At 45.5% G+C, this 24,989-nt stretch overlaps 1 protein-coding gene across 9 annotated transcripts in view; it reads left to right on the forward strand.

Annotated features, from left to right (window-relative positions):
* The window catches only part of LOC140392026 (inositol polyphosphate-4-phosphatase type I A), a 249,394-nt gene that overhangs the window by 105,007 nt on the left and 119,398 nt on the right, over positions 1-24,989 (forward strand). For all 9 annotated transcript variants that reach the window (XM_072477194.1, XM_072477195.1, XM_072477198.1 and 6 more), the window contains exons 3-5: positions 17,598-17,778; positions 20,627-20,671; positions 22,698-22,816. In XM_072477194.1, coding sequence (XP_072333295.1) covers positions 17,673-17,778; positions 20,627-20,671; positions 22,698-22,816 — 270 coding nt within the window. In that variant the 5' untranslated portion in view covers positions 17,598-17,672. The remainder of the gene's footprint in view (positions 1-17,597; positions 17,779-20,626; positions 20,672-22,697; positions 22,817-24,989) is intronic.

The following is a 24,989-nucleotide window of genomic DNA, read 5'->3' on the forward strand; positions in this document are numbered from 1 at the left end:
ATAAATGACTTTTGGACCTTTGATGTTACTTGCTGTCTATTTTCATACAATCTGACTATGTTCCCCCCAGTACCTTCTATTTCATATCTTGATCTTTAGTCACTGAGCGCTCTAGCTTTTGGATAACTCCCCCCACCCACTACTTGTAGGAATATGTCCAACTGTGCCTGAGCTGTCACCTCCACTGTCACATGAACACTGCTGTGATGCTGTTTTACCTCTCACTACTGAAGTGAAATCGCCCAGTTATAATTGTGGTTTAAAGCCCGTGTTGGTTGAGGGTACTCTTATGGAATACGTCAAAGACATTTCCTCTGGTTAGCATTGTGTGATTTAATTACTAAAGAAGGATTCATTTATCTGAACATTTTAGAATCTTGAAAACTTCTGTCAGGACACCTCAGTCAGCTTTTCTCAAAGATAGAAATTCTAAGTTGCCTAAGACTTTACTAATATGTCAGGTATAAAATCTCTCTCTTTGAGTTTTTACATTCCTCTACTCATTACAAAACCAATATGTCCACAAAGATTGTGTGCTGTCTTCCAGATATTGCCAAGTAAGCAGTCTTAGGCATTCATACGGTCTTTTCGAACTGTTTTTGGTGACGCTGCACAAGATTTTGCTTATCTACCGTTGATTGTTGCACAGATTTGTTTTGAAGAGCTATTCACAGTGCGCAGATGCCTGTATTTTCCCTTTTATTCTATTACCATTCAACATTAAAATTTCTGTTCTGTCAAACCACTTGGGTTCTAACTCTGCGCTACAGTTCCTAATTGCCTTGTTGAGACAACTCTTACATTGATTGGAGTCTTCTAACTCTTTTAGCTGTCTGCATCTGTCACAGTGAGAGAATTGACAGCAGATCAGCATCAGCAAAAATGAAGACAATGTGAACATTCTCCTTTTTCACATTGTGAGATTTTAAAACCAAAAGCAAAAATGATGCAATCCTTTGCCGAGGTTGAGGTTGCACAAGTTTGAACTCTGGCCTTGTCTTTTTGGTGTGGGCCTTCGAACAATATCACTGTTAGTGTCACTGTCGGTGGAATGTTACTTTTGGACTCACAAGGAAGAGCAATCTAATGAGTACTTCTGGGAGATAGACATCGAGTGCTGCAGTGTTTGTGCGTATTGCTGTATCTTCACATGGAGCCTGAAAGTTTCAGCAGTGTCAAACCGTGGTCACTGTGTAAACCATTGTGGAAGTGAAACCTTTCAGTAGAGAAAGATTTAAGCCCAATACCTCACCAACAACACCTTCCAAATATATAACACCTAAACCATTGCAAAACATCTCATGCTAAATACCTGGGGGGATGAAAAACAAAATTACATTCTATTCCAAAATGATGATCTCAGCCTTTGAGCGCAGAGTTTTTTTTCAGCTTGGGTACATGGTATCACCATGTTAATGGACTATTTGACTGTGGGAAGAGATTTGTTAAGTACGGTAGCACTGTTGTTTCATAGCGCCAGGATTCCAGGTTCGATTCCCGCTTAGGTCACTCTGTGTGGAGACTGCATGGCTCCAGCATCTGCGTGGGTTTCTTCTGGGTGCTCCGGTTTCCTCCCACAAGTCCCAAAAAACGTGCTTGTTAGATGAATTGGACATTCCGAATACTCCCTCTGTGTACCCGAACAGGCGCCGGAGTGTGGCGATGAGGGATTCTCACAGTAACTTCATTGCAGTGTTAATGCAAGCCTACTTGTGACAATAATAAAGATTATTATTATCTTGTTGTGCTAATTCTTATTTCCCACTATCAGCTTACATTTAAATGTTTGACTTGCTAGTGCAACCAGCTCAATTAATCCTGAACCCCATTTTAGGGAAATAAAAGGTTGGTAGTCTTGGCAGAGCAGATTGGACTTCGTGCATTTCACAATTTCTGCTCCGTTTTATACAAGTTTCCATCTGATAAATAATTTCAGCACAGTTTATTTCTGGTAAAGTCTCGTCATTGAGAAAGCCGACAAGAATTTTATCAATCTTGTGTGAACGGCGTGGGACTATAGTAAGCTCATGGTCCACCAGTTTGAAATGACAAAAGACATAGATATTTGACAGGAATAACTGTTTTCTTGGGATAAGTGTATACGTCAAGGTGACCTGATTAAGCTTTTTGAGATTAAGATGGGAATTAACAATGCTGATCTCGACAATTTGTTCACATTGATGGAGTTCAAATACCAAGAGACGCCAGTGTAAATTTTTAAAAAAGAAAATTAGAGGCTAAATTTTAACTCCCAAAAATGGGTGGGTCATGGTCTTGGCAGTGGTTAAAGTTCAATAAGTCTGGAATAGGAACCAAACCGTCTACTTCAGGTTTTAATGAGCGAGGGTGGGGGAATGCGAGGCGACTCAATCCATTTGAAGGAAGCAAGCGGGCTATTTAAATATCATACTGAGACAGTGTCTTCATTTCAACCACAAGGCCGAGTCTCCTGGGCTTTGAGAAACTGCACCATGAAGGAGGATGCTGAGTTTGAGTTCTGCCAGGGTCACTCAGTTCCTGGTCTCATTACAACCTTAGGCCTAACCATCTTCAGCTGCTTCACCAATGATCTGACTTGCATCCATAAGGTCAGAAGTGGGATGCTCGCTGATGATTGCAAAATGTTCAGCACTACTCTATGGAGTTTAGAAAGATGAGGGAGATCTTATCGGAACTTACAGAATACTGAGAGGTCCAGATAGAGGCGACATGGAGCAGATGTTTCCTCTGGTAGGAGAGACTAGAACCCGAAGGCTCAGCCTCAGACTGAGGGACGATCCTTTAATGAGATGAGGAGGAATTTCTTCAGCCAGAGTGTGATGAATCTGTCAAACTCATTGCCATAGAAAGCTTTGGAGGCCAAGTCACTTTAAGACAGAGATAGATAGGTTCTTGATTTAATAAGAGGATCGGGGTTACTGGGCGAAGGCAGGAAAGTGGGGATGAGAAACATATCGGCCATGATCGAATGGACTAATTCTGCTCCTATACCGTTGCCCACACCAGTATTCAAAACTGAAAACTGATTAGTGAGCAAGATGGACTTGAGACTCGTGCACTACCTACCTGGTCCTCCTAGCCTGTCAGGTGACCACCCATTCCCTCTCTGCTTGCGTTCTCAACTTGCGGTGTGACCAACTTCCTAAACATGCTATCCACCTTTCTCAGCCTTTCAGATGCTCCAACTCTCACTAGTTCCAAAACGGAAGCTCAGGCTTCTGCAGCTGGAGACACTTCCTGCACATGTGGTCGTCTAGCCCATGGGCAGTGTCCATCACTTCCTACATGTCACAGGGAGTGCATTCCATGCTGCCAAAGTGCCTTACCATGACTTCCTTTAAATCTCCCCCTCCCCCTCTATCTACCCCAACTTGGCTGTAGAAATTCTACACATTTTAAAAAAAACTCTGCTCCTTTTCTGGATTGCTGGAGGCTGCTGACTGTTTCTTTTCACAGCTCTTTCCCAACACAACATCTCTCCAGGAAGTGTTACAAAGCCAACCTTACCACGACTCCCAACCTCTCTTTAAATATGTTTTTCTTGCTTTCATCCATTCCCATGGCTTTATCCTTCTTTGGAATTTATCTTCCCCAGGATATAAACCTTCAATGTTCTCCTCTGTGGCCAACTACTTTCAGGTGAAATAAAAATCTAATAACTGACTTTTTTTAATGATCTTTTCCCAGCTGTAAACTCTATTTTGCTTCCTTTTGAAATTAACAGCTGAATAAGATAATCTTTCTTTCTCTTCCTTTGCAAATTTCAACTTGTCTTAATTCCCCGTAGAACATCCAACTCGGCCCTATTTGCTTCAAAAGCCTGCCTTTCACACACAGCCTGTTATCTCCACGCACATTCGCACAACACACTACACAATCGTGCTTTCCAGAATATCACAGACTCACAGACCCCAGAACTATTGTTATGGGCCAGGGTTAAGAGAACCCCAAAGTGTATCATGGAGTTCAGCTGACCCACAACTTTTAATAGATTGTGGTATGGGGAGCATACGGCCCACTCTACAGGTGTGGTACAGCAGAAATGGAAAAGTATTTTTAAAAGGAAAACAATGTTTATTCTATGAACTCAAGTTAACCTTTTTAAAACATAGTGAACATCTCAGCAACCATTAATTCAAATACAACCCCCAAAGAATACAACACTAAGTAATCCTTTAAGCTTTCCTTTTAACATCCATGAGACTTAAAACACCTTTCAACAGAAGCACATTAGGTTTACATTCACTACTGAGAACATTTATAATTCTGATTCACCAAATGATCAAGAGATAGTCTTTTGATGGCAGAGAGAACAACCGTACACCTGCTTGGTCTGGCTTCAGCTCCAACACTGAAAATGAAACTAAAACACACCCTGCAGCCTGCTCAAAAACGAAAGTAAAAAGCTGACACAGCCCAGCTCCACCCACACTCTGACATCACTGATAATACCCATTTCTTAAAGGTACATTTCTTAAACACCCATTTCTTTAAGGTACTCTCACATGACACTATGAAAAAAATTTCTTCACTCCTGTGACATCACACTTTTTAATTTTTCTCAGAATGTGCTGGTCCACAGATTGACGCCCAGCTCGATTAGCTTGCCCTTGCTCCACCTCGCATTGTTTTAAGTCTTGCTGGGTCCATGTTCCCTCACTCCTCGCACTCTTTTAAGCTTTGCTGTGTCTGAGCACCCCTGCTTCTTCTTGTGCTCTTTCAAGCCTCATTTGGGTCAAACTGGGCACGGGAGCAATAGGTCAGAAGGTGAGAGCGTTGAGGGAGAACTAGGGAATATGGACAGTGTGGCTCTGAGGCAGAGCAGACGGGGAGAAGTTGCTGAACACAGCGGGTCTGGTGGCCTGAAGTGCATATGTTTTAATGCAAGGAGCATTACGGGTAAGGCAGATGAACTTAGAGCTTGGATTACTACTTGGAACTATGATGTTGTTGCCATTACAGAGACCTGGTTGAGGGAAGGGCAGGATTGGCAGCTAAACGTTCCAGGATTTAGATGTTTCAGGCGGGATAGAGGGGGATGTAAAAGGGGAGGCGGAGTTGCGCTACTTGTTCAGGAGAGTATCACAGCTATACAGCGAGAGGACACCTCAGAGGGCAGTGAGGCTATATGGGTAGAGATCAGGAATAAGAAGGGTGCAGTCACAATGTTGGGGGTATACTACAGGCCTCCCAACAGCCAGCGGGAGATAGAGGAGCAGATAGGTAGACAGATTTTGGAAAAGAGTAAAAACAACAGGGTTGTGGTGATGGGAGACTTCAACTTCCCCAATATTGACTGGGACTCACTTAGTGCCAGGGGCTTAGACGGGGCAGAGTTTGTAAGGAGCATCCAGGAGGGCTTCTTAAAACAATATGTAAACAGTCCAACTAGGGAAGGGGCGGTACTGGACCTGGTATTGGGGAATGAGCCCGGCCAGGTGGTAGATGTTTCAGTAGGGGAGCATTTCGGTAACAGTGACCACAATTCAGTAAGTTTTAAAGTACTGGTGGACAAGGATAAGAGTGGTCCGAGGATGAATGTGCTAAATTGGGGGAAGGCTAATTATAACAATATTAGGCGGGACCTGAAGAACATAGATTGGGGGCGGATGTTTGAGGGCAAATCAACATCTGACATGTGGGAGGCTTTCAAGTGTCAGTTGAAAGGAATACAGGACAGGCATGTTCCTGTGAGGAAGAAAGATAAATACGGCAATTTTCGGGAACCTTGGATGACGAATGATATTGTAGGCCTCGTCAAAAAGAAAAAGGAGGCATTTGTCAGGGCTAAAAGGCTGGGAACAGACGAAGCCTGTGTGGCATATAAGGAAAGTAGGAAGGAACTTAAGCAAGGAGTCAGGAGGGCTAGAAGGGGTCATGAAAAGTCATTGGCAAATAGGGTTAAGGAAAATCCCAAGGCTTTTTACACTTACATAAAAAGCAAGAGGGTAGCCAGGGAAAGGGTTGGCCCACTGAAGGATAGGCAAGGGAATCTATGTGTGGAGCCAGAGGAAATGGGCGAGGTACTAAATGAATACTTTGCATCAGTATTCACCAAAGAGAAGGAATTGGTAGATGTTGAGTCTGGAGAAGGGGGTGTAGATAGCCTGGGTCACATTGTGATCCAAAAAGACGAGGTGTTGGGTGTCTTAAAAAATATTAAGGTAGATAAGTCCCCAGGGCCGGATGGGATCTACCCCAGAATACTGAAGGAGGCTGGAGAGGAAATTGCTGAGGCCTTGACAGAAATCTTTGGATCCTCGCTGTCTTCAGGGGATGTCCCGGAGGACTGGAGAATAGCCAATGTTGTTCCTCTGTTTAAGAAGGGTGGCAGGGATAATCCCGGGAACTACAGGCCGGTGAGCCTTACTTCAGTGGTAGGGAAATTACTTGAGAGAATTCTTCGAGACAGGATCTACTCCCATTTGGAAGCAAATGGACGTATTAGTGAGAGGCAGCACGGTTTTGTGAAGGGGAGGTCGTGTCTCACTAACTTGATCGAGTTTTTCGAGGAGGTCACTAAGATGATTGATGCAGGTAGGGCAGTAGATGTTGTCTATATGGACTTCAGTAAGGCCTTTGACAAGGTCCCTCATGGTAGACTAGTACAAAAGGTGAAGTCACACGGGATCAGGGGTGAACTGGCAAGGTGGATACAGAACTGGCTAGGCCATAGAAGGCAGAGGGTAGCAATGGAGGGATGCTTTTCTAATTGGAGGGCTGTGACCAGTGGTGTTCCACAGGGATCAGTGCTGGGACCTTTGCTCTTTGTAGTATATATAAATGATTTGGAGGAAAATGTAACTGGTCTGATTAGTAAGTTTGCAGACGACACAAAGGTTGGTGGAATTGCGGATAGCGATGAGGACTGTCTGAGGATACAGCAGGATTTAGATTGTCTGGAGACTTGGGCGGAGAGATGGCAGATGGAGTTTAACCTGGACAAATGTGAGGTAATGCATTTTGGAAGGGCTAATGCAGGTAGGGAATATACAGTGAATGGTAGAACCCTCAGGAGTATTGAAAGTCAAAGAGATCTAGGAGTACAGGTCCACAGATCACTGAAAGGGGCTACACAGGTGGAGAAGGTAGTCAAGAAGGCATACGGCATGCTTGCCTTCATTGGCCGGGGCATTGAGTATAAGAATTGGCAAGTCATGTTGCAGCTGTATAGAACCTTAGTTAGGCCACACTTGGAGTATAGTGTTCAATTCTGGTCGCCACACTACCAGAAGGATGTGGAGGCTTTAGAGAGGGTGCAGAAGAGATTTACCAGAATGTTGCCTGGTATGGAGGGCATAAGCTATGAGGAGCGATTGAATAAACTCGGTTTGTTCTCACTGGAACGAAGGAGGTTGAGGGGCGACCTGATAGAGGTATACAAAATTATGAGGGGCATAGACAGAGTGGATAGTCAGAGGCTTTTCCCCAGGGTAGAGGGGTCAATTACTAGGGGGCATAGGTTTAAGGTGAGAGGGGCAAAGTTTAGAGTAGATGTACGAGGCAAGTTTTTTACGCAGAGGGTAGTGGGTGCCTGGAACTCACTACCGGAGGAGGTAGTGGAGGCAGGGACGATAGGGACATTTAAGGGGCATCTTGACAAATATATGAATAGGATGGGAATAGAAGGATACGGACCCAGGAAGTGTAGAAGATTGTAGTTTAGTCGGGCAGTATGGTCGGCACGGGCTTGGAGGGCCGAAGGGCCTGTTCCTGTGCTGTACATTTCTTTGTTCTTTGTCCTTAAGCTCTTTTAAGCTTCGCCAGGTCCAAACTCACCCACTCCTCATCGTACTATTTTAAGACTTGCTGGGTATGAATAGTTGCAGTCCGGCTTGTGTTCTCGTAAGTCTCGCTGGGTCTGAACTCTCCTCTTTTAAACTTCACTGGGTCTGAGCACTCCAACACCATAGAACATAGAACATAGAAAATACAGCACAGAACAGGCCCTTCGGCCCACGATGTTGTGCCGAACCATCTCGTGCTCTTTTAAGCCTCGCTGGGTCCGAGCACTCCAGCTCCTCCTGTGCACTTTTAAGCCTTGCTGGGTTCGAACTCTCCCTCTTCTCATGCTGGGTTTGAACTCTCCCAATCCTCTTTATGCCGTTTTAAACCTCGCTGGTTATGCTGCCTCCTCCTTATCACACTCGTTTGAACCTCACTGCTCTTTTCCACTCCTCGTTGTGCTCTTTAAACCACTCTGCAATATGATCAGCAAACTCCAATAGTAACAATTTGAAGTTGTTTCTATTCTTATCTGAGAAATAAAAGGAAGTAGTGGACATCTAGTATTGAACCAGTAAATGTTAGAGGTGCTGAACTGCTCCATTCTAACTAGGTATATGCACCAGAAACAGTAACTATTGTTACTCCACTTACCCGCCTACCCCCAATAATCTTTCATCCTATTGCGTATCAAAAACATTTCATCCCGTTGCATATCAAAAATCTATTTACTTATTCTGTATAAATATTCAAACACTCTGCTTCCAATGCCTTTTGAGGGAGAGCTTCACAGACTCTCAACACTGAGAGATTAGATTTACCTCATCTCTGTCCTAAATGGGTGACCTTATTTTTGAACAGTTGTCCCAAGTATTAGATTTTCCCAAAAGAGGAAACATCCTCCACGTCACCACATCAATCCTGTGAAGACGAATCAGGATCTTTTTATATGTAAATGTGAAGTGTGGCAATTCACAGTCCACAGTCCTATTAGAATAATATGACATAACTGCACTTCAAACCTCTATACATGTTGATAAAATACTTTAGGTTAAGGAACTGACTATGTTATAGCCAATATTCTGAGCACAGTTTTGAAAAAGGCCATGGTACCCAAAATATAGATTATTTCCTTCAACAGATCATCCAGCTTTGTATTTTCAACTTTTTGGTATATATTAAAGCAGATGGTGTTGCCTCTTGACAAATCAGTAGAGTGCTGATGGGAGAATATCAGTCTGCAACAATACATACTCTACTCAGATGGTATCTCAAAAAATTGTGTCCACTTTTGGTTACTGAAGTGCAGTTGAGGCTAATTCTTACTCCTCTAGCTAGTAATGTTAAATATCAAATGTCTAAATTTAACCTGTACATCTTACAGTGAATTCTTAGGTATGCAAACAAAATGAAGACCGTGCATTTTGCTGAATAATGGATTTTAATTTCCAACGACTTCTATTAAGACTTGTTTTTCCTCCCCCTTTCTATTGTACGTTGACACCTTTGTAATTCCTCAAATTTAAGTTAATCAAATATCTTTTCTCCCAGGTCCTCCTTTGTTGACATACTACTAGCAAGCTACTAGTGCTATGTAATAACGGCACTAGAAGTGGCCTGTGGTGCCTAATTCGACATTTCAATTTTTGTGTGGTGAAGTTGACGGTTTGTCGTGTGCATGCTTGCTGGTGTGAATCAACCTCCTGTACTTCTGTGACAGTGTTCATGGATATGCCATTCAGTTTTTAAAATATATGTTTTAATGAGATAGATGAGATTTACACTGCAAGATATTAACATGCTTTCCTGTTCACTAAAATATGTTCCTAGTGTTCATGGTCGAGGTGCTGGTAACATCTAAATGATCAAAAAAAGAACCGAGAGCAGTAGTATGTAAAAATATTGACTGACTTTTAGTTTTGTTGGTTTACCACAAAATGTAATCTCTAACAAAAAAGAATGCAGAGCAGTAATATGTAACAATATTGATTGGATTTCAGTTTTGCTGGTTTACCATAAAATGTAATCTCAATCAGCTACTATAAACCAATAATCTTGCCTTACATTGAACAATATCAAAATATTTCATAATAATGGAATTGGTGCTTTCAACTGTGACGGAGATTATTTACCATTTTCTGGACCCGTTCTAACAAGAATTCTGAAATATTTCTCAAATTTTCTTCTGTTTAAAGTAGCTTGGCTTTTTCTGAGGAAGAAGAAAGGAAACATGACCACAGTTCCACTCTGCTTTTATTTTTCGTCACCGTTCTCTTCCTGTCCCCACTATTACCTTTGTTCTTTGTTAGGAAGGGAGGGGAACTGAAGATCCAGCCACCACCACTCGATCAACCAGTCGGAGGAAATTTCAACCCACCTAGTTTCCTATTTCCCCTTCGGCCTAAGAAATGTTAACTCCTCGGTGAATCTGAACCGAACCAGAATTGATGTTCAGATGTTGTTCCTCAGAACAGGATCAGCACAGTTTTTTTTTTTTGGTACCTGCATAGAAGTAAATTCAGGAGTAACTCTTATGAGGGAATTGGATATAAGCTTAAAAAAGAACATTTGCAGGTCTATCGGAAAATCAGAGCAACCAAATTAATTAGATAACTTTCAAAGAGCTGGCATGGGTACAATAGGCTGAATGATCTCCTGTTTTATATGACTTTTTATAGCACTATATCTGTAGACATCTTGCGTTGGAGAATTGTCTTTTTCAAGGATAATTTTACTTGGGAAGATGACTGTGGTAGTTGCAGGTCAGTTATCTCAGTTCCAGGACATCACTGCAGGAGTTGCTCAGGGTAGTGTCCTAGGCCCAACCATCTTCTTTTAAAAAAAAAAAAAAATATATATATTTATTAAAGTTTTTTAACACAATTTTTCTCCCTTACAAATAATAACCCCCCCCCCCCCCCCCCATAACAACAACAAAAAACGAGAAATCACGCAGAGCAAGATATATACATGGCAAAATGATATATTTACACAGCTTTGTACACTGGCCCTCACCCGTACGTGCCAGTTTCCCCAACCCTTCATGTTATCTCTTGCTCATCCACCCTCCCAGGCAGCCCCCCCCCCCCAAGGTTGCTGCTGCTGCTGCTGACCGACCTTCCTCTGACGCTCCGCGAGATAGTCTAGGAACGGTTGCCACCGCCTGTAAAACCCCTGCGCAGACCCACTCAAGGCTAACTTAATCCTCTCCAACTTTATGAACCCAGCCATATCATTTATCCAGGCTGTGGGGCTTCGCCTCCTTCCACATCAGCAAGATCCTTCGCTGGGCTATTAGGGACGCAAAGGCCAGAATGCCGGCCTCTTTCGCCTCCTACACTCCCGGTTCGTCCACTACTCCAAATATTGCTAGCCCCCGGCTTGGCTTGACCCGGACTTTCACCACCTGAGATATTGCTCCCGCCACTCCTCTCCAGAACCCCTCCAGTGCCGGGCATGACCAAAACATATTCCACATCTGTCCTCTACCCCAAAGAACCTACTCCACCTCGCCCCCGTCAAGTGCGCTCTGTGGACCACCTTAAATATCAGGCTGAGCCTGGCACACGAGGAGGAGGAATTAACCCTACCTAGGGCATCAGCCCACAGACCTTCCTCGATCTCCTCCCCCAGCTCCTCCTCCCATTTACCCTTCAACTCTTCTACCAGCGCTTCCCCCTCTTCTTTCAACTCCTGGTGTATTTCCGACACCTTGCCCTCCCCGACCCATACACCCGAGATCACCCTATCTTGAACTTCCTGTGCCGGGAGCAACGGGAATTCCCTCACCTGTCGCTTCACAAAAGCCCTCACCTGCATATATCTAAAGGCATTTCCCGGGGGTAACTCGAACTTCTCCTCCAGTGCCCCTAGGCTCGCAAACATCCCGTCGATGAACAGGTCCCCCATTCTTCCAATCCCCGCCCGGTGCCAGCTCTGGAACCCCCCGTCCATCTACCCCGGGACAAACCGGTGGTTACCCCGGGGACCACACCGATGCTCCCATTGCACCCCGGTGCCGTCTCCACTGGCCCCAGATCCTTAGCGTTGCGGCCACCACCGGGCTCGTGGTATACTTTGTCGCCGAGAGCGGCAGCGGTGCCGTCACCAACGCCCCCAGGCTCGTTCCTTTACAGGACGCCATCTCCATCCTCTTCCATGCCTCCCCCTCTCCCTCCATAACCCACTTGCGGATCATCGGCACATTTGCTGCCTAGTAGTAGCTCCCCAGATTTGGCAGCGCCAACCCTCCTCGGTCCCTACTGCGTTCCAGGAACCCTCTCCTTGCTCTCGGGGTCTTATTCGCCCACACAAACCCCTTAATACTCCTGCCTACTCTCTTAAAAAAGGCCTTCGTGATCACGATGGGAAGGCACTGAAACAGAAACCTCGGAAGGACCACCATTTTGACCGACTGCACTCTACCCGCCAGCGAGAGCGGTAACATGTCCCATCTTTTGAAATCCTCCTCCATTTGCTCCACCAACCTCGTCAGATTCAGTTTATGTAGGGTCCCCCAACTCCTGGCTATCTGGATCCCCAGATACCGAAAGCTCCCCTCCGCCCTCCTCAGCGGTAGGTCCCCTATCCCTCTTTCTTGCTCCCCCGCCTGTAATACAAAGAGCTTACTCTTCCCTACATTGAGCTTATAGTCCGAAAACTCCCCAAACTCCCTTAGAGTCTGCATGACCTCCACCATCCCCTCCATTGGATCCGCCACGTACAGCAACAGGTCATCCGCATATAGCGACACCCGATGCTCTTCTCCCCCTCGGACCAACCCCTTCCATTTATTAGACTCCCTCAATGACATGGCCAATGGTTCGATCGCCAATGCGAACAACAGGGGGGACAGGGGGCACCGCTGCCTCGTCCCTCGGTACATTCGAAAGTACTCCGACCTCCGCCGGTTCGTCACTACACTTGCCATCGGGGCTCTGTAAAGGAGCTTAACCCAATTGATAAACCCTACCCCGTACCCAAACCTGCGCAGCACCTCCCAGAGGTACTCCCACTTGACTCGGTCAAAGGCCTTCTCCGCGTCCATAGCTGCCACTATCTCCGCCTCTCCCTCCTCCGATGGCATCATTATCACGTTTAAGAGCCGCTGCACATTGGTGTTTAGTTGCCTGCCCTTTACAAATCCCGTCTGGTCCTCGTGGATTACCCCCAGGACACAGTCCTCGGTCCTCGTGGCCAGCACTTTTGCCAGCAACTTTGCATCCACATTGAGGAGCGAGATCGGCCTGTACGATCCACATTGCAGTGGGTCCTTGTCCCGCTTTAGGATCAAAGAAATTGTCGCTTCCGACATTGTCGGGGGCAGGATCCCCTCCTCTCTTGCCTCATTAAAGGTCCTCACCAGTAGCGGGGCCAACAGGTCTGCGTACTTCCTGTAGAACTCCACCGGGAATCCGTCCGGTCCCGGGGCCTTCCCCGCCTGCATGCTCCCCAAACCCTTGCTCAGCTCCTCCAACCCAATTGGTGCCCCCAAACCAGCCACCTCTTGCTCCTCCACCCTCGGGAATCTCAGCTGATCTACGAATCGTCTCATCCCCTCTTCCCCCACTGGGGGCTGGGATCTGTACAGCTCTTCATAAAAGGCCTTGAATACCTCGTTTACTTTCATCGCACTCCCCTTCCATCTTTGACTCCCCCTATTTCCCTCGCTGCCATCCTCTTACGGAGCTGGTGTGCCAGCATCCGACTAGCCTTTTCCCCATACTCGTAGGTCGCCCCCTGCGCTTTCCTCCACTGTGCCTCCGCCTTCCCTTTCCCTGTGGTCAACAGGTCAAACTCCGTCTGGAGCCGTCGTCTTTCCCCAAGTAATCTTTCCTCCGGGGCCTCTGCGTATCTCCTGTCCACTCTCAAAATCTCCCCCACTAACCTCTCCCTTTCCATACCCTCTGCCTTCTCCCTATGAGCCCTAATGGAAATTAGCTCACCCCTGATCACCTCCTTCAACGCCTCCCATACCACCCCCACCCGCACCTCCCCGTTGTCGTTGGCCTCCAAGTACCTTTCGATACACCCCCTCACCTTCCCACACACCACCTCGTCTGCCAGCAGTCCCACATCCAGCCGCCACAACGGGCGTTGGCCCCTCTCCTCTCCCAGCTCCAGTTCCACCCAGTGTGGGGCATGGTCCGAAACGGCTCTAGCCGAATACTCCGTCCCCTCCACCCTCGGGATGCGCGCCCTACCCAGAACAAAGAAATCTATCCGGGAGTAGGCTTTTGTGTACATGGGAGAAGAAAGAAAATTCCCTGGCCTGCGGCCTTGCAAACCGCCATGGTACCACTCCCCCCATCTGATCCATAAACCCCCTAAGTACCTTGGCCGCCGCTGGCCTCTTTCCAGTCCTTGATTTGGAGCGGTCTAGTGCTGGATCCAACACTGTATTGAAGTCCTCTCCCATTATCAGGCCTCCTAGCTCCAGGTCCGGAATGCGCCCCAACATGCGCTTCATGAATCCTGCATCATCCCAGTTCGGGGCGTATAAGTTTACCAACACCACCCACATCCCTTGCAGCCTACCGCTCACCATTACATATCGCCCTCCATTGTCCGCCTCAATAGTCTTGGCCTCAAATGACACCTGCTTTCCCACCAATATTGCCACCCCTCTTCCTCGCGTCCAGTCCCGAGTGGAATACCTGTCCTACCCATCCCTTTCTTAGCCTGACCTGGTCCGCCACCTTCAAGTGTCTCTTGGAGCATGGCCACGTCCGCCTTCAGTCCCTTTAAGTGCGCGAACACTCGAGCCCTCTTCACCGGCCCATTCAGGCCCCTCACATTCCACGTTATCAGCCAGATTGGAGGGGCTCTCACCCCCCCACGCCCCGCCGACTAGCCATCTCCTTTTCTGGGCCAGTCCCGTGTCCACGCCTCCCTCACCCTCCAGTCCCCCGGAGGGGGGATCCCCGTCCCGACCACCTCTTCTGTGTCCCATTCCCTTTCGGCCAGTGCAGCAGCAACCCCTGTCTAGCTTTTTTGCTCCCTCCATTTCACTCCCGTAAGCCAGCTGACGCCTGCTGACCCCGGCTTCCCCCGCTATCCCATTGACCTCCCCGCGTGGGAGTCTCCCAATCCATATGCATTCCTTCGTTCCCCTTCCCGCCTTTCTTCCCGCGTGCGGGAAAACACCCCGCGCTTTCCAAAGCCCGCTCCGCCCCCTCTGGCGCGGCTCCTGTCGCGGCCTTGTCTCTCTCCCCCAGCCCATGTAACGTTTCCTGCGCGTGATTGACCCCCTATATACAACAACCATCACACATCAAACCTCAAACATCCCCCCTACCCTCACAAACCCTCAGTTAGAGTCCAACTTTTCGGCTTGTACAAAGGTCCACGCCTCTTCAGGCGTTTCGAAGTAATAGTGTTGGCCCTTGTATGTGACCCACAGTCGCACTGGCTGCAGCATTCCAAATTTCACTTCTTTCCTGTACAACGCCGCTTTGGCCCAGTTGAAACCCGCTCTCCGCTTTGCAACCTCCGTGCTCCAGTCCGGGTATATTCGGATCTCTGCATTGTCCCACTTACTGCTCTGCTCCTTCTTGGCCCATCTCAGGACCCACTCTCTGTCTGTGAACCGGTGGAACCTCACCACCGTCGCCCTTGGTGGTTCATTTGCCTGGGGCTTCATCGCCAGCACCCGATGTGCCCCGTCCAACTCCAGCAGCCTCGAAGGGGCCTTCGTGCCCATCATCGTCTCGAGCATCGTGCTCGCGCATGCCCCGGCATCAGCCCCCGCCACTCCCTCAGGGAGACCCAGGATTCGCAGATTCTTTCTCCTCGACCTGTTCTCCGGGTCTTCGAGTCTTCCCGCCCACCTCTTGTGTAGCGCTCGTTCTGCTCCACTCTCACCGCCAGGCCCACAAGCTCGTCCTCGTTCTGACTGACTCTTTTCTGTACCTCCTGGATCTTAGCTTCGTGGACCTTCTGGGTGATCCCGAGTCCTTCAATTGCCGAAAGCATAGGCGCCAACATCTCCTTGCGCAACTCCTCGCGCTGCTCCTCGAAGCAGCGCTTGATGAACTCCTGCAGCTCCCCTTTGTCCCTGGCTGCCGCCATTTTGTTTTCTTTCCCTCGCTTCTCCCGTTGCTCCAGTGCTGCTCCTTTGGCCGTTACACCTCTGGTCCGTTTAAAAAGTCTATGGAAACTCCTGAAAAAGGTCTGAGAGTCAGTTCCAGATGGGAGCTGCCGAATGCGCGACCTACTCCTCCATGGCCGCCACCGGAAGCCTCGTCCCTGCTTCTTCAATGGCCTTGGTAGATCTTTTCACAGTTGTTCCCTCTGCTGCTAGAATTCACCTTTGATAGAGTCAAGTCAGATTGCAGCTTTAAGCTTGCCCTTCCCCCGCCTGCATACTGGAAGAGGCTTTTGTCTAAACCTGCAGCCAAAGCCAAATCTTTTACTGTTTCTGCCGGGTCTGGTAGCCAAAAGACATAACATTCCTGGGTGACACTGTCAGGGGAATGCTGCAGTCTTTTTGCCACACCGGGAAATGTCAAACAAATGCCGTGGGGGCCCTGTAAAAGAGCCCAAAAGTCCATTCCAAGCGGGAGCTACTGAATATGCGACCTAGCTCTGCATAGCCGCACCCGGAAGTCAGGCCCAACCATCTTCAACTGCATCATCAATGATCTTCCTTCTCTCATCAGGTCAGATGTGGAGATGTTAGCTAATGATTGCACAATGTTCACCATTTGCGACTACCCAGATAGTGAAGCAGTCCATGTCCAAAAGCAGCAATGTCCCGGCTTGGGTTGACAAGTGGCAAGTAACATTAGTTCCACACAAATACCAGGTAATGACCATTGGCAACAAAACAAATCTATCCATCATCTCATGACATTCAATGGCATTGCCATCACTGAATTCCCCACTATCAGCATTCTGGGGGGTTGCCATTGACCAGAAACTGAACTGGACTAATCATATAAATAACGTGACGACAAGAACAAGTCAGAGGCTAGGAATCCGGCAGTAAGTAAAATCACCTCCTGATTCCCCAAAGTCTGTCCACCATCTACAAGGTACAAGTCAGGAATGTGATGAAATACTTTCCACTTGCCTGGATGAGTGCAGCACCAACAACTCTCTTCAGCTCAACGCCATCCAGGGCAAAGCAGCCTGCTTGATTGGGCACCCCTTCCACAAACATTCACTCCCTCCACCACTGACGCACAGTAGCAGCAGTGTGTATTATCTGCAAGATGCACTGCAGGAACTCACCAAGGCCTCCTAGACCGCATCTTCCAAATTCACAATTGCTACCATCTAGAAAGAAGGATAAGTGCAGCAGAGACATGGGAACACCACCACTTGGAAGCTGCCCTCCAAGCCATTCACCATCTTGACTTGGACATATATCGCAGTTTCTTCACTGCCACTTTGTCAAAATCCTAGAACTCCCTCCCAAATAGCACTATGGGTGTACCTACACCACATGGACTGCAGCAGTTCAGGAAGGCCACTCATCCACCATTTTCTCAAGTGTACTTGAGGATGGACAATAAATGCTGGCTAACCAGGGAAGCCCACATCCCTTCATCAAATAAAATAAAAACAAAAAGGGAGATGTGCTACTTGTGCTTTCAGCAACATCCCAAATATAATCGATATGACCTGAATGTGTGGCGTTTGTGCCATGCATCAGTCCCTGAATTTTCCACATTGAACCTGACAGTCCTGTGCAGAGTGGTGCATAACACACATTATTCTTTATCATTATTGAGAGATCATACTTGGGATCTGTGAGATAAATGTCTCAAAGTTATATGTCTCAAAGATAAATGTCTTCACGCTATACTCGTGACTTACTTTGAGAAATCCAAGTTCCTAAAAACACCTATCTGTTTATTTTCATGAAGGAAGGAACGTGCAGCTTGAACTCTTGAAGAGATATAAAGACTGGCATAAGAAAAAAAAATATTACTAATGAAAAAATGTCAACAAATGAACAAAGCCCACGGCACAATGTTAAAGCCAGATCCATGCAGCGCGCTTCAACGTTTGAGATGTCTTCAGATCTGTTAGGTTTATCTCTGGCAGGTGAGGGGTTTTGTGTACATTTCTATTGAAGCTGTTGCTTTCAAGTCGCAGATGAACATTTGGGGAAATGAAACCATTTTGTTGGAATATCGTTTGTGGTGACCTGTAAAATATCGCAGTAGACTGTTGATTAGCTGATGAGTGCTTTCCTTTTGAAAGACATTGCCTTGGCTTCAAAGAACCTTTACTGGAAATTTTTTATGATATAAATAAGTTTCAGCTGTTGTAAGCTTGAATGTCTCATTTTTGAAAATTAGTTAGCAGGACATTTATAGCGCATCCAGCCTTTTAATTTACTGGTCTACTCTTGAGAAACTAGTGCTGGCAAAACAATTAAATCTAAATATGAAAGACCCTTCCTTCCTCCAATTAAATCCCAGCTGTAAAGCACAATTTCTTCAAATTGTCTAATCAGTCGACATGGATGATTATAAATCAGGGTATTAATTTTATAGATATGAATGCAGTATTTTCTTAACCAGAAACTGTGTGAAAGAATAAGTAAATGCTAAAATATCTAATAAATTATTATTCGCTGCTGCGATCATTTTTCATCACATCCAGGGCGGTATTGCATGAACATTTTCACATAATGGCAACACTGTACTATTTCAAGGGGCTGGTGTATAAAAGAAAAGGGGTGTTGCTGCAACTGTACAAGGTACTAGTGAGGCCATATTCAGAATACTGTGTACAGTTTGGTCGCCTTATTTAAGAAAAGATATGTTGTTATTGGAGCAGCACACAGGTTTACTAACATGATCCCAGGTATGGAGGGCCTGCCATATGAGGAAAGATTAAACAAGTTGGATCTGTACTCCAGTTCAGAAGAAAAGTGATAGGATTGAAACATACAAGTTTCTTGGGGGTCAGACAGGGTAAACTTGTGGGAGAGTGTATGAGCAGAGGGCATAGTCGCAAAATAAATGGTGTTCGTTTAAGATGGATTTGAGGAAGAATTTCTTCTCTCAAAAAGGAATATTTTGAATTCTTTACCTCAGGAAGCTGTGGCCAAGCCCTTTGAACATTTTTGAGGCTGAAATCGCTAAGTTTTTAATCAGTAGGGGAATTGAGCGTTACAGAAAAGAGGCAGCAAAGTGGATCTAAGTGTTAGGTCAGCCATGATCTTATTAAATGGCAGAGCAGGTTTGAAGGGCTGAATGGCCTACTCCTGTTCCTATTTTTTTTTAATAGTTTTATGATCTAAAAGCCCTTTAACCCAACTTAACAAATGATTCCGATCTTTTGATGAATATAACCATTAAAGATATTTGATCCTTGGTGAATGTATACTTTGCAGCCAGGGGCTGTTTAGCACAGGGCTAAATCGCTGGCTTTGAAAGCAGACCAAGGCAGGCCAGCAGTACGGTTCAATTCCCATAACAGCCTCCCCAAACGGGCGCCGGAATGTGGCGACTAGGGGCTTTTCACAGTAACTTCATTTGAAGCCTACTTGTGACAATAAGTGATTTTCATTCATTAATTTCAAATTATTTCACTCTGAAATGCCAAATGGATGGGTTTTGTATTGTGGTGTTGGTGCAGTGAATTTACTGTTTACATCTTAAATCTTCTCAACATTATTCACCTTGCCATCCACAACCTAGTTTGTGCTCTGTTTCTTGCTCTTAAAGTTGTTACTCGTCGGCTGAACTTCAATGAATTTCAAACTTTTGGGGCTTCGGAGGGTTGATAGTGCGAGGATCTTTCTCCTGCTCGGGGAGTCTAGAGCTAGGAGGGGGCCACAGTCCCAGATTATGGGGTCGGCTATTTAGGATTGAGATGAGCAGTTTCCTCACTCAAAGAGGTGGAAGTCTTCTGAAATTAGACTGGAAATTTAGCTGCTGAATGTATTCAAGACTTAGACAGATTGATTTTTGCATTCAAAGGGAATTATTGGATATGAAGATCGTGCAGAAGGTGGAATTGGAATTGAAGATCACCCTTGATCTTACTAAATGGCAGAGCAGACTCAAAAGGCCAAATAGGCTATTCCTATTCCTCATGTTTTGAGCTCTTGCACAAAATCCACTATTTAGTTTGGCAAGGTTTCCTTTAGAGTTTAAAAAAATATATATACTTTTCAACTGAATTAATTATTTTCCTTCGGAATTACAATGTCCTTTTTCTCCGTCCCTTCAGATTACCTGAGAGTTCAGAGATTTTGTGTTGGTACGTTACTTCATCAGTATAGTAAGCTGCAAATTTGAGGACAAAAATCAATTCCGTTTTCCTGTGAATTCATTTGTAATAACCCTTCCAATATGCATTTCATTTCAATCCCCCATATCTAATGGGTAGCATACAGATGCCCAAAATGCACGGCATTACTTTTCAAACGAAACAAAAATATCATCTTACTTAATGCTGTTCTGTTACTAGCACCAGATTAAGTAAAAAAAGAAGGAAGGGTGAGTGCTGTTTCACCAACATGGGCTTCTCTATCAACTTAAATAAAATACCACCCAAATGACCTGAGCATTTGTCAGCTTGTTCTTGTGTCATTCGTGGGTGCTAGTTTCAAGCTAGTGAGAAAACAATGTACCACTAACAAAATTAATAGCCCATCAATACAGGTATTGGATCCTGGAGTTTTTGAGCCTTGCATCTCTCTCTATACTTGCCATAGTTGATCCTTCTTTATATTGCTAGTAAAAGAGGTTAAAATGGCAAAGATTGTCTAATTTTAGTCAGTGAGCTTATTCTGTCAATTGGGGCATGCCAACAAAGTTACTCATCGCTGTATACTTCCAAAGCTGATTGTTATGATTTGAGCTCTGATTTGGTTTGTTCTATTCTTTGGTATTATGAAGTAGTATTCTACTGACAAATCCATGTTCTTTTCTAGCTAACAGCCAGGATCCAGATGAACCCATTTTGGAATTTAGTTTAGGTGGGTAGGAGACATTTTTTTTCAACATTATTTGTTACTTGTATTTGCTGTATTTTTCAATCTATCTTCTTCCCTCACACTTGCTCTGCATTCAGACTTTGTTCAATAAACACTTGTGTATAGAAGAGCAGTTGGATCTGCATGCAAACTGCTGTTGAGCTTTTTTAATGACAAGTTGGAAGTACGTACGTCAAAAGCAAAGTGGCGCAGATGCTGGAAATCTGAAATAAAAACAGTACATATTAAAATAAAAACAGAACATACTAGAAATAGTCAGTAGAGCTTTTTTAAATTTGTTCTTGGAATGTGGGCATCGCTGGCTGGGCCAGCATTTGTTGCCCATCCCTAATTGCCCTTGAACTGAGTGGCTTGCTAGGCATTTCAGTGGGGGGCAGTTTAGAGTCAACCGCATCGCTGTGTGGGTCTGGAGTTGCATGTATGCCAGACCAGGTAAGGATGGCAGATTTTCTTCCCTGATGGACGTTAGTGAACCAGATGGGTTTTTGCGACAATTGGCAATGGTTTTAAGGTCATCATTAGACTTTTAATTCCAGATTTGTATTGAATGGTGGGATTCAAACCTGGGACCCCAGAGCATTACCCTGGGTCTCTGGATTACAGTCCAGTGATAATACCACTGCGCCCCCACCTCTGGCAGTATATATAAAGAGAGAAACAGAGTTAATGTTTCAAGTTTATGACCTTTCACCCATTGGCTCTGATGAAAGGTCATTGATCTAAACCATTAACTCTGACCCAGATCTTCTGGTCTCCAGGATGTTAGAAACTGGATATACGACGCAAGATGCACTTTGGGTTCTTGGCACACTGGCCCCCTTGGGAAGAGTCCATGAAATTTTAACTTTGGACAATTTCCGTGCTCCACAAGACTCTGATTTACTTACCTGAACAGTTACCCAGGAAATGTTAGTCAGAAAAATCCTGGTCTAACTCCTCGGCATCTGTATAATTGACCTGCCCGATTTCTCTCTGCATGCATGCACACATGCATATATAATATATACTGCCTTGCCAATCCTGCTTATCTGCCACCCTAAACATTTACTTCACTCACTTTATCAAATATAGGGATTTTAGATGTCAACGGTGAAATGTTTTTATAAATACATTCAGGGAAACCGTGATTTAAAAGGAAAGAGCGCTCATTGGTGATGAATACTGGTCGGACTATAATGGACAATTAGGAAATTGCGTGCTCTTTCACAGAGTAAGTGTATCTCAGACGAGGAGTGGAAAAATACCATGGCACAAAGGAACCTAAAAATAGTCAAAGGGAGGAAGTCTGGATTTAACATTAGTATACGTAATGGAGAAAATAATGGTACTTAATTTAGACAGATCTTCAGGACCACTTGGTTTTCACCCTCGCTTATTAAAAGAAATATGTGAAGAAAATGCTGATCAGCTAGTCATTCCAAAACTCTCCAAATTCAAGAGTTGTGCTTATTGGATTGAGACTTGTAAATGTCACTCCATTATTTGAATGGATGGAGAAATAAGTCAGGTAATTAATACCCTTCAGTTGTGGAGGTGTTACTGGAATCTACCGTCAGTGGTGGAGTGATTGACCATTTAAGAAAGGTATGAGCTGATCAGGGAATTGCTCTGTTAATTGAGATTTTTAGTTTTAAGATCGATAGATTTATATCGGGTAAGGGTTTTGAGGGATGTGGAGCATAAACGGATACCTGGAGTTGAGGTACAGATTAGCCATGATTTCATTGAATGGCAAAATGAGCTTAAGTGATTGGTCTTCTTGTGTTCCTATTTTTCTTATTAGTTGCTGTTTAGATGACATACAAATGTACTTTAAGCAGAGCATCGAATGGGCATATTACTTTAACGCCAATGAAATACTGGAATAAATAATTGTTCCCACGGTATTTGCAAAGAGCTGCTGACTACAGTTCCATTAATATGGTCAACATTTAAATGAAGAGCGGTTTCACCATTTTAAATACTAATAAAGACAAGATTATGCTTTGGTTTGTTCCTGTTCCTATAGCTTGCAGTGAATTGATCACTCCCTCCTTGGACCGGAAGCCTAATAGTTTTGTAGCAGTAAGTGTAACAACCCCTCCACAGGCCTTCTGGACAAAACATGTACAGACTGAGATTATAGAGGTGAGTTCATCCATCTGTTGTGTGTTGATCTTTCTGTCTGATTTGCAGTCACTCAAATAGAATTAATTGCAAAAGGTCATTGTTGTTTGTGCTCCACACAAACCTCCTTCCACTGCATTTACATCTCACTCAATCAGCATATTTGTGTTCTTTCCTCCTTTGTACCTATCTAGCTTTCCCGCATCACTTTAACCACCCTTGTAGCAAATTCCACAGTGGCGCCATTCACTGCGAGTTTTTCTAATTTCTTTATTAAACACAACGGCTCCTACTTCAGGACTCCAGAGGTGGACATTAGGAACAGAAGTCGGCATTTCAGCCCTTGAACCTGCTCTGTTATTCAATCAGATCACGGCTGATTTCTTCCTGGTCTCGATTTACCTGCCTACCTGTTTCCCATACTTGTTTAACCCGTTTCTTTTTATCAGAAAGCTATCTATCTCCTTCTTGAAAACCATTTAATGACTGACACCACTGCACTATGGGGCAGCGAGTTCCACAAATTCACTACCTCTGGGAGAAGTAGTTCCTCATTATCTCAATTCTAAATGTACCGTCTCTCCACCTATATGTATGACCTCTCATTCTAGAACAGCATACCTGCTCTGTCTACGCTACCCAAACACCTTGGTCATTTTGAAAGATCGTTATCAGATCACCCCTCTCATTTTTTTTTTTTAGTACGAAGTCTTACAACACCAGGTTAAAGTCCAACAGGTTTGTTTCGATGTCACTAGCTTTCGGAGCGCTGCTCCTTCCTCAGGTGAATGAAGAGGTCTGTTCCAGAAACACATATATAGACAAATTTAAAGATGCCAAACAATGCTAGGAATGCGAGCATTAGCAGGTGATTAAATCTTTACAGATCCAGAGATGGGGTAACCCCAGGTTAAAGAGGTGTGAATTGTCTCAAGCCAGGACAGTTGGTAGGATTTCGCAGGCCAGATGGTGGGGGATGAATGTAATGTGACATGAATCCCAGGTCCCGGTTGAGGCCGCACTCATGTGTGCGGAACTTGGCTATAAGTTTCTGCTCGGCGATTCTGCGTTGTCGCGGGTCCTGAAGGCCGCCTTGGAGAACGCTTACCCGGAGATCAGAGGCTGAATGCCCTTGACTGCTGAAGTGTTCCCCGACTGGTAGGGAACATTCCTGCCTGGTGATTGTTGCGCGATGTCCGTTCATTCGTTGTCGCAGCGTCTGCATGGTCTCGCCAATGTACCACGCTTCGGGACATCCTTTCCTGCAGTGTATGAGGTAGACAACGTTGGCCGAGTCGCACGAGTATGTACCGCGTACCTGGTGGGTGGTGTTCTCACGTGTAATAGTGGTATCCATGTCGATGATCTGGCATGTCTTGCAGAGATTACCATGACAGGGTTGTGTGGTGTCGTGGTCACTGTTCTGAAGACTGGGTAGTTTGCTGCAAACAATGGTTCGTTTGAGGTTGGGCGGTTGTTTGAAGGCAAGTATCCCCACACCCCCACTACTTGCCTTCAAACATCTTCTTCACAGCCTTCAACACGTCATTGATGACGATGAACATCTTGCCAAGGTCATCCCCACACCCCCACTACTTGCCTTCAAACAACCGCCCAACCTCAAACGAACCATTGTTTGCAGCAAACTACCCAGTCTTCAGAACAGTGACCACGACACCACACAACCCTGTCATGGTAATCTCTGCAAGACGTGCCAGATCATCGACATGGATACCACTATTACACGTGAGAACACCACCCACCAGGTACGCGGTACATACTCGTGCGACACGGCCAACGTTGTCTACCTCATACGCTGCAGGAAAGGATGTCCCGAAGCGTGGTACATTGGCGAGACCATGCAGACGCTGCGACAACGAATGAACGGACATCGCGCAACAATCACCAGGCAGGAATGTTCCCTTCCAGTCGGGGAACACTTCAGCAGTCAAGGGCATTCAGCCTCTGATCTCCGGGTAAGCGTTCTCCAAGGCGGCCTTCAGGACCCGCGACAACGCAGAATCGCCGAGCAGAAACTTATAGCAAAGTTCCGCACACATGAGTGCGGCCTCAACCGGGACCTGGGATTCATGTCACATTACATTCATCCCCCACCATCTGGCCTGCGAAATCCTACCAACTGTCCTGGCTTGAGACAATTCACACCTCTTTAACCTGGGGTTACCCCATCTCT

This window comes from Scyliorhinus torazame, chromosome 15 (genome assembly GCF_047496885.1).
Source record: "Scyliorhinus torazame isolate Kashiwa2021f chromosome 15, sScyTor2.1, whole genome shotgun sequence".
Taxonomy (NCBI): domain Eukaryota; kingdom Metazoa; phylum Chordata; class Chondrichthyes; order Carcharhiniformes; family Scyliorhinidae; genus Scyliorhinus; species Scyliorhinus torazame.